Source organism: Lonchura striata, chromosome 3 (assembly GCF_046129695.1).
Source record: "Lonchura striata isolate bLonStr1 chromosome 3, bLonStr1.mat, whole genome shotgun sequence".
NCBI lineage: Eukaryota > Metazoa > Chordata > Aves > Passeriformes > Estrildidae > Lonchura > Lonchura striata.
This window is the reverse complement of record NC_134605.1, coordinates 64,883,468-64,898,418: the sequence shown is the minus strand read 5'-3', so window position 1 is coordinate 64,898,418 and position 14,951 is coordinate 64,883,468. Positions and strand designations below refer to the sequence as shown.

Here is a 14,951-nt window from a genome sequence, read left to right as displayed (position 1 = left end):
CCCATGTGTCTGGAATTTATGTTTTGCCTTTACAGAAAGATAAAGAGTTCATCATGCACTTGTTTTTGTTTGGCTTCTTTTTTTGTTGTTGGTTTTTTTTGTTCGTTTGTTGGTTTTGTTTTGTTTTTGTGAAAGCCAGATGTTTTCCACCCAACATTTCAAGCCTTTTCATTTACCCCACAATTCTGAGGATCTGGTTATAAAGGACATTCAGTTAGTTTGAATAAATTTACCTGTTGAGAATACAGACAAAGTCTAAAGATAGGAAAATTAAATATTATTCTTAGCACACAGAAAACAGGTGCAAAGCTGTAAAAACATGAACATGGGAACACACCCCATTCCAATCAGATATGCACACAGTTATACAAGTGAAACACCCCTCCAACTCATGATCCAAGTTCAAATCCAAGATCCTTTGACTGAAGGGAGGTTATGAGGTTCCCATAAAAAGTCCCAAACAAACAAAAGGAAACAAGAAAACCCAAACAATCACCTGAAACAACTCACCTGAAACAACGCCCTTCCCTAAAAAGACCCTAGGGGGTCTTAGCAGGAAGAACATTAACTTGGCAAATATACTCTATTTCATATTTTGAGGACATAAAGATGCCTCAGACCATTCTCCCCCACTTTTCTTTCAAATGCAGTGGCTTAGTGGGATCCACTGCGTGCACTGTTGCTCAGACCTCTCATAAACCATTTCAGCTCCCTACCCTGCCAGGCCATAAACCCAACAAAAGCAGTGGTAGCTTCACGTCTGGTTGGCAGGTTGAGCTGGCTCTCCTTAGGTTCTGCCAAGTGAGTCACTGAATCATACTCAGTAACACAGCTGAAGCTTCTCTGCATCCTGTGGTGCCATTAACCCAAAGCAAGCACTTTAACTTACTGGTTTGTGGCATTCTGAATATCATAAGGCAACTTCCAGCTTACCATGATCATATTAGGCACTTCATTTACCTCCTCAGTGGCTTTTATAAAACCGTTAAAAAAAAAAACAAAAAAAACACATACAGTATTTACCAGGAAGGAAAGCACTACCAAACACTCAAAGAAATACCAAATACAAAAATACTGAAGACTACATGTAAATAAACAAAGCTTTGGGTGAGAATAAAACAAGATTAATTTTAAACTTCAACAAACTTAATGACAACTATAACATATCAGCAAAGTCACAAGATACTTCAGGAAAACTTCTTTTTAAATGCATTGATTGCATCATCAGCATGTTGGCAGGAATCACCACACTGCTTACTCATTACATGTGAACTCTTTTCCGTTCACTGAATCATGTTCTTAAAGAAATGTGCCATCATGGAATGTGTTTTTCTTCTATTTGAAACTCAAACCACCCAGTCCTACTGCATTTTAACTGCTTCCTCTCCTATGAAGGTACTCACAACCTTACTCTCAGTAAAAGCACTAAATTTTGGTCTATAGTAACTGGGGCTTCAGTAATTCCTGTTCCTGTATTTCCTTTCTTCTTTTCTGTTATTGAGAAGAGGGGCTGGGAGGTAAACCTTCTGAAGGGAAATGCTTCATTCTGCTAAAGATGATTACAGTAGATTGAACCTTTGCTCTGCAAAAGTCTCATTGCAGAGATTCAGTTTTAATTGAGAATTTAGGCAAGAAAATCAGATACCAGCTGCTAAGACACAGCTACTCAAAGAGATTTCATACCTTTCATCCACCTCTTCCCTCACCAGAGCCAAACTAGCACCAAGTCAACTCCTTCATTAACACCTTTGACTCACCAACCTGACAGAAAGTTTAGCAGAAATCCATCCAGTTTTTTTTTTTTTCTTCACTCTGACAGTTTTTAGCTGACTCACAGATCTGAAGCAGCTTATGGAGGGATGCAGTGAAAGTCACAGAAAGAAGATAGTGGGAAAATGCAGTCAAAAGTGGTATGAAGAGACTTCTCCTCATCTTCCAATAGCAAGGAATATTAGTGAGCTCACCTTGTCATGTAAACACCCTCATAAGGAAACAAAACTCCATCCAGCCTGGCACTGGACCTTCCTTAGCACCTCTACCAGGATACCAGGCAGTAGGCAAACAATTGGTGGAAGCATGCAGGAAGACACAAGCGGCCAATTGCCCTTCCACAGCAGTGAGTGATCATCCATAATTTTGCCATCACTCCTTGTTAACGAAGAAATCTGATTATGTCCAAGTATTTCATGTCAAGCACATATTAGATCTGTGCTGATTAGTGCTTTATTTCCATGCTCTCAAGCTTTCTTTCCACAAGACATTGCTGAACATCCCTTAATATTACTGATACTTCCATCTAAACTGCATAAAAGCTACCATAGAAAATGAAACCCGAGGACTTAAAAAACTTCAGAATTCACACTGCCAATGCCACCTCAACTCATTTCTTTACAGAACGGAAGGGAAGCTGCAGAGTCTGTTTTGCTGACTTACAACCACTGCCCTGTTGAGCTCAAAGGACTTGTGCTCAAATTCCTCTCTGCAGGACTTGTACTACATGACTGCAACAGCCGAGAGCTGTTCAAGTACTTGAAGCACTGCATGACCATGCTCTTCAGACATTGATCCCAGTTTATGAGGGAGGCTTTTATCCTGAAACACGTCCAAACATCTCTGATCAATACCATGAACAGTTTCCAAGCTAGTTACCTTGTACAAGAACAGCACAGCTGCATTAGTATGGTGCTCCACCAACACCAAGAGCTTGCTGTTTAGCAGGATTAATTAGTCTGGGCAGAGCACCACACTAACGTGATTATATAGCTTCTAGTAACTAAGCTGGCTCACTCATTGTTTCTATTCTTTTGCTTTGAAATAAAAAGAGCTTAGTTTTTGCTGTTTTCTTAACACCTAAATAATTCCAGCACTGTTTTTCCTTGGAAGACAGAGGAATAAGACTTGGAGAAGACTCAAAATCAGATTTTCCTAATTAAAAGAATGCATCTCCTGCCTTCATAGCTTCTCTCCACTATTATCATTCTCTTCTAATCACTTCTTTTGCTTGTATCAACTACCTATGCACCTGCAAGTCTTCCCCTGACATCAGGAATAATGATGCCCAGCCATAACCAAATGACAAGAGCAGAGACTGGAAGACAGTGCACTTGAGTGGAATGGAATCATCATTGCCTTCCACTCCTTTTTTCCAGGTAGGGAACAGATACCACAGGCATACCAGGGACCCAGACCTTGATCCAAGTCATGGGAGTACCGGAGGAACCGACAGAAGAACCTGAGTTCTGGCAAGTATGCTGGTATACTCAAGCGTGCTTCTATGCTCAAGCCTCCCTGAGGCATCCTGCATGAGGACAACACCCAGGGCAGGCAACATTAGGCCATGCAGTAAAAAAAATCAGCAGCCACAAGCAACTGACAGCAGTTGAACAGGAAGCACTGGGGAAAGCCCCACTGCGGGCAGTACTGCTCTTCCTTCTCAGTTTGCCTGTAACACATCAACAGAAGAGAAACAGACTAGCACAGCACCCATTGGTATTGCTGTTCTCTGGCTCATGTCCCTTCTGCACACAGCCAGGCCCCAGAGGTGTGACACAGCAGGACAGTTCCCACACAGAGCTTGAGAGCAACCATATTGTTCTGACAGGATGAGAAGAAGTGATACCAACAGGATTTCTACTTCTTCATGTTTCCACAAGTATTTTACTTGCTCAATAAGCATCTAGCATCTCTTTTTCTTTTTGGCGATATTATGTTGGTTTAAATGCTAAGAGAAATTCAAGAACCTTTGTATTTCCCTCTTGGATACAGTTTTGCCCTGTGGTTTTTTTTTTGATTTTTTTTTTTTTTTTCCCTGATATAAAAGAGCAAGCTGTAGAAAAAGTGGTTAAAATTTCTAGTACAAAACTTGGCTAAGAAATTCTGTAAAGTCACAGCATTTCATTGCTTTGTGATTGCAAATTATATTGCACTGGCTGGACTTCTAAACACACATGTCAAAATTTAAAACAGTAAATGGACAAAACATCTCTAAGGTATCTCCCCTCTCAGCTCTATGTCAGCATGTTGGCGGGACAGAGCCCTTCCAGAACAGAAACACAGGGAAGAACAACCTTATTTTTTGGGATACTTTTCCTTTAAAGTAACTTGATTCCTTCTGTAAAAAAGTATCACTAAGACTAGTTTCAAATTTTGACTTCTACGTCAGATATATGACATAAATTGTACAATGCAGATGTGAATTCCAGGCTCAAAAGAGTATGAAAACAAAGATTTTTTGTTTGCATCTCCAGCATGCAACCACTGGGCACAAATAGAAGAACTTTAAGGGATAATTCTGGTTTCTGTGCATTTACAATAGAGTACAAAAGTTCATACGTTAAAAAGATACAATTTTAAACTATTTAAAGTTTTAAAACTAAGCTTAAAAGACTGCAGATTATAAATCCATCTTGACACCAAGGTAACAGTATAAAAAAGGGGACTAAAGCTTGCAAAAAGACAAAGAGAAAAGCAAGAAAAAAAACCACAAGAAACAATGTGAAGCAAGTTAGCACAGAACAGAAACACCGGTTTACTGTCAATGGAAAAAATGTATTCTTCAAAAAAAGACAAAAATCAAACAAGGCAAAGTACTGCAAAACTGCTAAAGCAAGTAAGGAACCAAGATGTTAAGGTCACATAATGATTTAGGAGGAAAAGAAACTCTCAGAAACAACCCTCAGTATTAAGAGGACTTAAACTGAGGTATGAAGGAAAGCAAAGATCTGGAAACAATAGTGCTGTCTCTGTGACATCTCCTATGCTTAAACACCCAAAACTCTGGTTTGGGGAGGCTACTGTGAAACTGATGCTCTGTGTGGAAGTGAAGGAGAAAAAGGACGTAAAGGAAAGGGAGTAAGAAACTGAAGAGATACTGGCCATATGTTCGTAAGTACACATACACATGCATATCCACATGTAATGAAAGGTAACTCAGACTAGCTGGAACAGTGGGACAAGAAGGACAGCAGTATATTTAAGTGTTACCTTCAGTCTTCTGTACCACAGAATCATGTACATCAGGTCTGGAGCCTCATTACTTCTAAATACTTCTACATGGCAATATCACACAGCTGGAAAAAGAGTTTGCTGATATTTTGAACTTTCCATATGCCTCAGGGAGGCTGCACGACTAAACCAGAAGACAACGTACTCTCTGCACACTTCAAGATGTGGTCTGTACTGTGTACTCCTAAGAGTTTCTCCCTTCAAAACACCTTTGCATTGGTACATGCTGCTTATGACTTAAAACTATGCTACACAATTTTCTGAAATAGTTAGTGACACAAGGACTCCAAAGCACAGAATACAACTTGATATTTGTGAGAACTTATTATATGATGCTCCATGTGATAGCTCGCTCTTCAGAGCACTCTGTACAAATACAAAATAAAAATAAGTAATTTTAAATAAGGATAACCAGGTTTCACAAATACTGAAATACTCTGCAGTAAGTCTCTCGCCCATCTCATTTCCATCACCACAGAACATGAAATATATACTACTAATTAATTCATAAACCCTAATCTCTGCAGGCAGCTGAAATTGTCAGTTCGATAAATAAACCAGCCAGCACTGATGGGAAGTTGAACTGTATTATCAAGGAAATCCTTCTTCTGCAAGAAGACCCTGTCAAGCTCTTCCCACTACAGCATTACCTAGACACAGTTTGAAGAATTTTTATAAGGAAGGATTTAAACCGGTACCTGAACATACCGAGCAGCAGGACCGAAAAAAGGCGGATGAAGGAATTTGTCAAAGCAGACACAGCTCTGACCCGTTACTGCTGCAACCTAAATTGTATTTTGCCAAATTCCCTCAACTCTTTAGACAGCCGGTGCCGCTGAATAGTGAACCGCACGAACCCCAGACAGACCGCGACACCCCTGGAGCGCTGCACCGCAACTGCACCGCCGGACAGCCGCGGGCAGCTCCTCTGCCAGGAGTGCGGCACGGGCAGGGGGCCGTGCCCGCTGCCTCCCGCACCCCGCCGAGGCACCGGGCGCTCCCCGGCCGAGCCCGGGACGTCCCGCGGGGAGCGCAGGCGGACCCGCGCCGCTCCTTCTCCCCGGCGTCGCTGTCCCCAGCCCTCGGTGCCCCGCGAAGCGATCCACAGCCTGCCAACCCTCGTCGGGCTTTGCTCTCTCCCCGGGTTTCGGTGCAACAGCTGGGGGAACTCGGCAGCGTCGGGAGGGAGGGAAGCACAGCCGGCACGGAGCGGGTAGCGCGGGCCCGCAAGCGGGAACGCACCGCGGGCTGCGAGGATGCAACCGAGGGCGACGGCGACGACTTGCGCCGCGGCTACCGAGGGACAGCCGGCCTGAAAGACCTCTTCCCGCAGGGAGGAGGCGGCAGGAGTGCTCAGGGGTCCCCCAACACCGCTGCCAGACCCGGCAGAGACCTGTTGCCCCGCGCGGGAGTGTCGAGGCGCATCCCCCGGAGCGGGACCGACAGCCGCCACCACCCACCTCTTTGATTTTCTCCCTCCTCTGCCGGACGTCGGGGTCGGCGGGCTCCTGCCCCACGGCGCCGACGGGCTGGCGGAAAAGGCGCTGGGGAAGCCCGGGGGCACCCGCCTCCTTCCTGCCGCGGGCGTCCTGCAGAAGTTTCTCCTTGTCCTGGCGGATGTCTCTGCGGATCTCCTCGGGCAGCTTCTGCAGCGTCTCCTTGGCCTCCCGCAGAGCCCGCTCGTGGTCCGCGCGGATCCGCTCCAGGCTGCCCGCCCCGCCCGCGGCCGCCGCCGCCGCCGGGCCGCCTCCGGGCTGCGGAGGGGCGCGGGGCTGCCCGCCGGGCGGCGGCGGCGGCGGCTGCAGGGCGGCCGAGTGGAAGAAGACGCCGCTGAGAAGCTTGGAGGAGTCGGGCAGGAAAAAGATGGCCCCGAAGCAGAGGGTGATGAAGGCGCTGAACACCAGCAGCAGCACGAACTTCTCCGTCAGCCGGAACGCGCCGGGGCCCGCCGCCTTCCTGCCCCCGCCGCCCGCGCCGCTGCCCGCGGGGCCGCCCAGCGTCCCCGACCCCGCCGCGCTACCGAAGAGCGGCAGCAAGCTGGCGGCGGGCATGACCCCCGCGCCGCCTCAGCGCCGCGCTGCGCGCCCCGCCGCCGCCGCGCAGGGACGGCACCGCACCGGACGGTTCGGTTCCGCCGCCCCCTCCCCGCCTCGGCTGCACAAAGTTTCCCCGGGCGGACGCGACAACTTTTCCCTTCCCCGCGGCCGCGCTCCGTCTGCTCCCCGCCAGCAGCACTCGGCAGCGTCTGCGGGGCGGGCGCTGTCAGCTCCAGCCCATGCTGCCGCCGGGCCGCCGCCGCGGGTGCCGCTCCCCGCTCCGCCCGCGCGGAACTGCCGGGCGGCCGGGGGCGGGGCGGGCCGGGGCGGGGCCGCCGCCGGCCCAATGGCGGGGGGGGCGGGGCGCGGGCGCTGCCGGACCGCGGGTCCCGGGCTCCGCCGCGGCGTGCCCTTCCCTGGGCGCCGCCGGACCCCGCGGCCGGAGGGGAGCGGCGGCGGCGGGGCGCGCCCGCTTCGGCCCCGTGGGCGGCGGCGGCCCGGAGCGGGCGGGTGCGCGGCACCGGCAGATGCCGGCGGCGCGCCCTCGCGCACCCACGTGCACGCCGGTGCGCGCACACTCACGCGCGTGCACGCCCGCACGGGCGCGCGGCGGGCGCCTGCGCGCTCACGGGCGCGCGTGCACAGGCGCGCACACGGTCACCGGGAGCGTGCACCGGGCCGGGGGCGGTGCGAGGGGAGCGGGGGCACGGCGGGGCCGGGAACAACTCCTGAGCCACCGGCCGGGACAAACCCTAAGCTATTATTTGTAAGAAAAACAGGGCTTAATTTTATTTATTGGGGGTTTTTTCTTCTTTCTGTAGTAAAAGTGCACCTTGTCCGAGGGAGTAGGGTACATATCTGTGTAATGTGAAAATCCGACTTTTCATCTATGCAAGTAAAAACGAAAAGACCATCGTGTGTTGGCGCAAGGAAATACCGTGTTTAATAGTGGATCCAGTGACCGCATCTCCAAACATTAAGTCAATGGGAAAGTTTCCAAAGAAAAATAAGATATCGATTTATTATTTTTGCCCATGTTACACAGCAATGCAATAAACAGCAGGCATGTGAGAAGAATAAAATGTTGTGTCACTTTAACAGAAAATGGGAACCCAGCCAGCATCCAGGGGTTTATCTCCAACTCTTTTGGAACATACTCAGAGTCTACCTAGAGTTTTGCAGCAGTTCAGCACTGTAATCTTAAACATTTGCCCCAAAATGTTAACCACACAGTCAGAAGGAAAGCAGTGAGATATGCTGGTGCCAGAAGTTAGGATGCTGAAGTTGGGGTTTTTTTGTGTATTCGCATGGCTTTATTTTGCAAGGGATAAAAAAAACCCAAAACGACGGTAGAGGGAAGTCTGTGCTTTAAGCAAGGGCAGGGAGAAGGCATTGTGTAAGCCTTAAAGACATGATTTTGAAAATGGGCTTGGCATGGATCTAATTCTGCTCCCAGTGGAATTAAGGGGAGTTTTACCACTGACTTAATAGGAATAAAGCAAGGCTGCTGCCCAGTGCTTTTCCAAATCCCTTTCTTTAGAAGTTAGAATATGTAACAGATTAATTAAAAACAGGTTCAGAGAAGACAGTTATATGGAAATGATGGAGTGAGTCCTGCAAAACTCCCCTAAGTATATAAGCAAATGCTTCTGTAAAGTTTCAGGATTATACATGAAACTGAAGGATCAGGGGCCCAACTTCATATTCAGTGAGATCAGTAATTCAATTCCTTTTTTTATTCTGGTTTTCTTTTAAATCCTTTTTTTTCCTGAGTTACATTTTCCCACATTTAGATGTGAAACTATTGCTCAAACTAAACAATGAGCACTCTGACTTTGACACACATTTCCCAGAAATGTTTAATGTAGCCTAAAAGCTGTGCCAAGACAAAATTGTTTAGGGTTGAAGAAATCAGACTGCTTGGAAAAGGAGATAAGATCCATGGTGATTTTGGGCTTTTTTTTGTTGCTTTTTTTTTTTTTAATGCAACATTTAAGGTAGCAAATATAGCAAATATGGGGTTTAGCTGTTGAAAGACAGTTGACTAATGAAAAAGTTTCCTAAATGGTGAAATACCACTCTCAGTTTCAGCAAGCATATACTGCTTCACTGACTGTGTATGTGGGCGTGCAATATTTTTCACAGATTGCCCTCAAAACTCATCACTACCTATACGATAACATTTGGAGGCAGAAGTTATTACTGGAAGAAATGCCTTCCTTCAGTATTCTGAAGTAATTCCTTAGGTTGCCATATTTCTATAGCACTTTATGAACGGATGCAGAAGTAGAAAATACTATCACATAGGGTCCTGCTCCTGTGTCTCCTGAAATGAGAGACGCATCAGCCTTTTGCCTTCTTTTGGTGTTCATCCTAAGTGCTAGGGACCAAGTGTGGACTCATGCCAGGGGTTTCACTGCCATGCTCATCACTCTCTTTGGGACATCCTGAGCATGAGGGAAGCAATAACAAAGATTTTCTATGCAAAGATGGAAATTGTAAAATTCTCAAGCCTTTGTGATGAGATGATCATTCCTCCTTCTCTGAGCAGGACACAAAATTTTGTATGCAGAGTGTTCCTGTTGTTAGCACTTAATGTTACAGTTACCAGTAAGGTCATGTGGGAACTATTCAATGGGACTGTTGAAGCATGTAAAGTTACTGGCATACAGAGCTGTTCACTACGTGAGGGCAATAGAGACTGAGAGAACAGCTTCAACCCAACACACAAGTTCCTCAGCTTTTTGTCACTAATTTACTTCAAGCACAAGATATTCTAAGGACCACAAAAATACACGGAGTAGCTCAGAGTAAAATACCTTTGATTCCAAGTGGCAAAATGAAGGGTTGTACAAAGCTCATTTTCAACTGGCTGTGTCCAACAGGCAGTTCCACTATAAAGTTAAATCATGTTCATAGGCGCTTAAACAGTGTCAAAAAATCCAAATAAAATACAAACAAGGGAAGCTTGGTGTTTACATTAATCTAGAGACAGCAGTGGAAAGCTCACTTGCCTGCACCAGGACTAGCACTTGCAAAGGTTTGAATACAAGTCTGTCAGCACATCCACGTAGAGGATATTGAACTGCCTGATACTTTGGGTTGGGTTTTATTGCTAGTCGAGCTGCATTACTTCCTGGATGACATCAGCTAAAATGGGAAAAAAAACGTCTCCTGGCAGTTGTTTGCTATGCTGGGTAAGGCAGGATCTTACCCAGTTTGGTTATAACAACAAAACACTGGACTGTATCCCTCCCATGGAGGGAAATACTGCTCCTGTGGATTCAGCTGCAGAATGAGGAATAATTTTCCAGCAATCATGAACAGGTCAAGTATTTATAGAAAGGTAGAACAAGGTAGAACTGATACATGAGAGGTGGTGAGAGGGAGATTTACAAAATAAGGAACAAGACTCTTTTCTGTAATAAATGTTCTGAATGGGGAATTTTGTTACATATTGACTGAAAGACCTGGGGAAAAAAACAAACTCTTATTATAATATTTTCTTCTTTTTTTTTTTTTAATTGACTTATACCTAATTTGGCATGGTTCCAGCCTTAGATCTTATCTAGTGATACTAGTGATAAGGAATTAACCAGCTTGATCTGAAAGATACATGCCTCAGATAAGAGAATTAACAGTTGTCCCACTTTTGGGCCCATTCAGCTGAGGCAGAGAAACCTACTGATACATCTTCTTGGACAGTGAGTTTGTAACAATGCCACTCTTGTAAGGGGTTCCCAGTGTTATGTTCTGCTTAAGACTACTGTAAAAACACATTGACAGCTTCCTTTTGAAATGCAATACTTTAACACAGCTTTCAGAGATACTTTTAATATGTTTGCCTTTGGGAATGTGACTCATAAACCAAATTTAGACATCCAGCTCTTCATAGATTAAGTAACATGGCAGAGACTTAGGGTTCCCAAGGCTCACAAGCTGGATTCATAACACCCAGTGTGCTATTTGGAAGGAAGCTCCAACCATTTGAAGACCAGATGTGTATGAAATGCTCTCTATCTCTCTGATTGTGACAGCTGGCTGCCAAATTCTGAATTCAGTCTGTGAGGAAAGTGTGATTCAGAGCCACAAAAACTTTGTTCAATCTTCAGTGTTTTGAGAATACAGGGCTGCCTGATGCTTTTCTTTAAGAGCTCAGAAGAGAGAAGTGTTGACCAGGAGTTGGAGATCTGTGTTTGACATATTTTGTAGTCTTTGGGTATTCAAATTACCCTCTTTTGCAGTGGAACATGTACATCCCCCATCACTATTCATTTTGAAGTAGTGCTATGACTCAGAGACAAGTGCAGGACTTTGAAGACAAAGATGAGAAGTTTTAAATTGCTTAACAGCCCTGAAGGAAGAATGCTCCACTCCCAGAGGAGCCTACAGCCTAAGAGCTAGGACACTAGTCTGAGAGGTAGAAGACACCTGATTATTTACTTCCCAGTGAGATGGGTGTTGAAGATTGGTGTCTTATTTGAGGATGAAAAACAGAAGAAAGAAGATTAAATTTTCTCACATCCTTTCTCAAACATTTCTTCTAGCCTAATATGTGAGATGATTGTGGCTAACGAACTAAACTTTATAAATACTGTAGAAATAAATGTATCAGGAATGTGAAGCTATAGGCTCACAAACCTTCATAAGCACTTTTTCAACTCTTTTCTAGCATGGCTGTCAATTCTATGAGAGGTCTCTTTTCTACCAGTATAATTGGAAATATCATCCATCCCTACCTGAGAGAGAAGATCATTCATTTCTCCAAAAGAAATCTCTATAGTGCATGCAGCTTTCAGTGTTTGTTGGGAAGCTTTGCTGGAAGCACTCAGGTAAACACCCAGCTAAGGGCAGAAAAGCTTTGCCCTTTCTCTCCTCCCCAAGATTTCAGAAGGCACAGAAAATGCAAGAAATCCTGTCCGAAGAAAATATTTAACTTTTGTTCTATTACAACATCAAAGATTAAAACAATTGTCTTCAACATTGTGAGAAACCTGAATCTAGAATTAGAACTGTGACTTCTTCTAGTATTGTATTCAGTAGTATCATAAAGTATATGATATTCACCCTCAGATTCCATCTTTGAGAATATCTCACTTTTGTTTTGGCTTTTTATCCTTTTATAATTGTTTTAGTGAGAGACTTATGTACTCCCTCAAACCAAGCAGACATGGTTTGGTCTTCAGTGTGCAAGGGAGAGGAATATAAAGGCAAACATTAAAGTAATGGAAAGAACTTTATTCATCTTTCCAGAAATTTATCGATATTCACATCCTTGAAGAAAATTTTAGCTATGGAACTAAGAATTGTTAGCTAGCTCTTATGATATTTGAGCATTTAAGATTCAGAATCTCATGCAATTATTTGCATAGCAATTAAGGATGAAGTTGTTTGGAGACATCCCATGAAATTCCATCTGGACCTTAGATCTTTAAGAGATTAAAAGTCATGACAGGTACATATTCTCTTCACTTCTCCTTCAGAAGAAACTGCTGTTAACTAGAGTGAGACTGCTGTTCTTTTCCTTCTTGCCTCCTACTTCATATCCACAATCCCCAGGAAAGGTAAAAGGACATATATTTAAGAGACAAATCTCAGTGGATTGTGAGTGACTGAAAGTGGTTTACTGCTGTGATTTCCTTTGGACTTAATTATCTCCAATAGCACTAACATGTCTTGTGCCAGAACCATGACTGTAGCAACTAAAGGCACTCCCAGCAGCTCTTTTTTCACTGCCATTAAGTTTGTATATCACATTTATAGGTACGGGTTTAGTAGATTCTGACAAGATTAAATCAAGAGAAGAAGGCAAAATTTTTTAAGAGGGTCCTTTGAAAGCAGCTTTCCTGTCCTTTCCAAGGTGGTTTCATTTTCCTGAACCAGGGGGGAGATGTGTTGGCTGAAAACAATATATGGCCATTGGAGTCGGTCTGTAGCCGTTTAACAGCTGTTTAGCAGCCAGTTGATTGGAATAACTGTTCATCTTGGCTGCAAAACAGATCTGGCTCTGTTAGTGTGTAGCCTCAAGGAAAAGTGGTTAGAGCAGAGATTTCTAACCTGATAAACCTTCTAAGGAGTAAAATATGTTATAATAGATGACTAAAAGTATCAACAAGAAATCTGAAAAACAAAGGACACTGCAAATTACTCGTTTTATACGTGCTGTGCTTAATTTGTACAAAATTTTAATTCCCTATTCAATGGCTCCCTAACTATTTAATAAAAACTAATGTTCTTGAGCTTTTTTTAACCCTGACCATGTGTGATGACATATGGATTATGTAAATTGCCCTCATGTAATAGTGGAAGTGGTGTTCTTTTGCCTCTCTTCCCAATATATTTTCCTAACCAGATGAGTTAATTCTGCTCAACAGCACATTTTAATAGAAGTACAGATGTGGTTTACTGACTGTGCCCTGTTTGACTCCAGCATTACTATGAATATATTTAATTTTTGAATCTAATTTAAAGGTTCTTTCTCTATTTGTAAATCTTTTATGGATTTGGGGTTATAAGCAATATTTAGATATTTTTTTATTTAATCTTTCCCTATTGAAAATATTCCACTGCTTACTGGCTTTGTAATTTGGAATACAGTGGTGCACTTTTTCCCAGTGCTTTTAATTAGGACACATTTTAGTTTCACAGATTTTTGCTTGAAAGTGTGGCCAGTTCCATCAGCCAGCCCTTGGTGGATTCTCTTACTCCAAGCGACAGAAGCCTTTGGTGACAAAGGGTTAATATTTTTTTGCTTTCCTGTTTATGCGCTTTTTGTTCTGACTCACCTTGACACATATTGCGTCAGAAGTGTCCAGCTACCACCTGATGGACTGTATGAATTTTTTCTTTGCAAAATCCCTCCCCAAGTAATGGCTGTTGGCTGCAAACTGGCAGATGGTGCATGTGCGCACAATGCACACGTGACTGCTCAGATCTTACACAGTTCTGAATTATTTGTCTTCCCTAAATGAAATCCAGGAGTTTCAGCCTGGGTTCAAATCTGATCCCGTATCCTGCTGAAATGTCTTTGTTTGATTTACCGCTTGGGCTAAATGATGCAGAAAAAAAATTGGTGCTAATCTGACCTTTGCTCTTGCTGTTTGTCTAGACCAATATCTTACTGAAAACCTTGATAAGAAAAATAGTTTTGCCATTTTTTGTCTGTGTGATGGTGAACCTTAGTTTCCTCAGCTCTAAAGTTGGAGCTAATCTATTTCACAGTGAGACCTAATGTATGGAGTTTACTTTGATATCCTTAGGTGAAATATTGTTTTGGGGTGCAAAGTTTAGCTTTGTTTTCCTTAGAAAGTAAATTCTTCCTCATTTTCAATGCTCAGTTATTTATCCAGGATTTTGTAGTATACCACTGACAATATATCCTAGGCCAGTTCTGGTTTATTTCACTTTTTTGGCTATGTTCCTGAAACACACGTCTCCTTGCTCCCCCACGTATGTCCAGTTGTCCCTGAGCCTTCTGCTTTATTGACAGCTGTAGAGCTTCAATGTCATCTGATGCTCTGGTTCATTGCTGCAACCCTGAGCTTGCAGTGTATAATGCTTTGCTGAAAACAGGGCATCTTTGAGTGCATTATGTCTCTCAAAAGCACCAGGCAGTGTGAGATCCCAAACACAAGAATGACAAGACTGAAGTAGCTTTCTGACAAGCAGATTTCAATTTAAGATGAGACTCAGGAAAATATTTAAGGATGAAAAGGGAAGATAATTAATGAGTCAGAAGCAAATATTTTTAATGAAATCTTTCTCTCAAAAAAATATGTGGAAGGCTGAATAATGTATTTTTGACTTTCAGACTGGTATATGTGGCATGAAGGTCTCCAGGCATATCTTGAGAAAAGAGTAAAGGTTTTTATGTGAGTCAAATCTACAAAGCTACGGACAAGTGATACAAGG

General features: G+C 43.9%; 1 protein-coding gene across 1 annotated transcript in view; it reads right to left on the bottom strand.

Moving 5' to 3' along the window:
* The window catches only part of MAN1A1 (mannosidase alpha class 1A member 1), a 139,380-nt gene extending 132,325 nt beyond the window's left edge, over nucleotides 1-7,055 (bottom strand). Inside the window, exon 1 of the mRNA XM_021547138.3 lies at nucleotides 6,465-7,055. Within this exon, the coding sequence (XP_021402813.2) occupies nucleotides 6,465-7,055 (591 nt within the window). The remainder of the gene's footprint in view (nucleotides 1-6,464) is intronic.
* Between the last annotated feature and the right edge of the window lie 7,896 nt (nucleotides 7,056-14,951).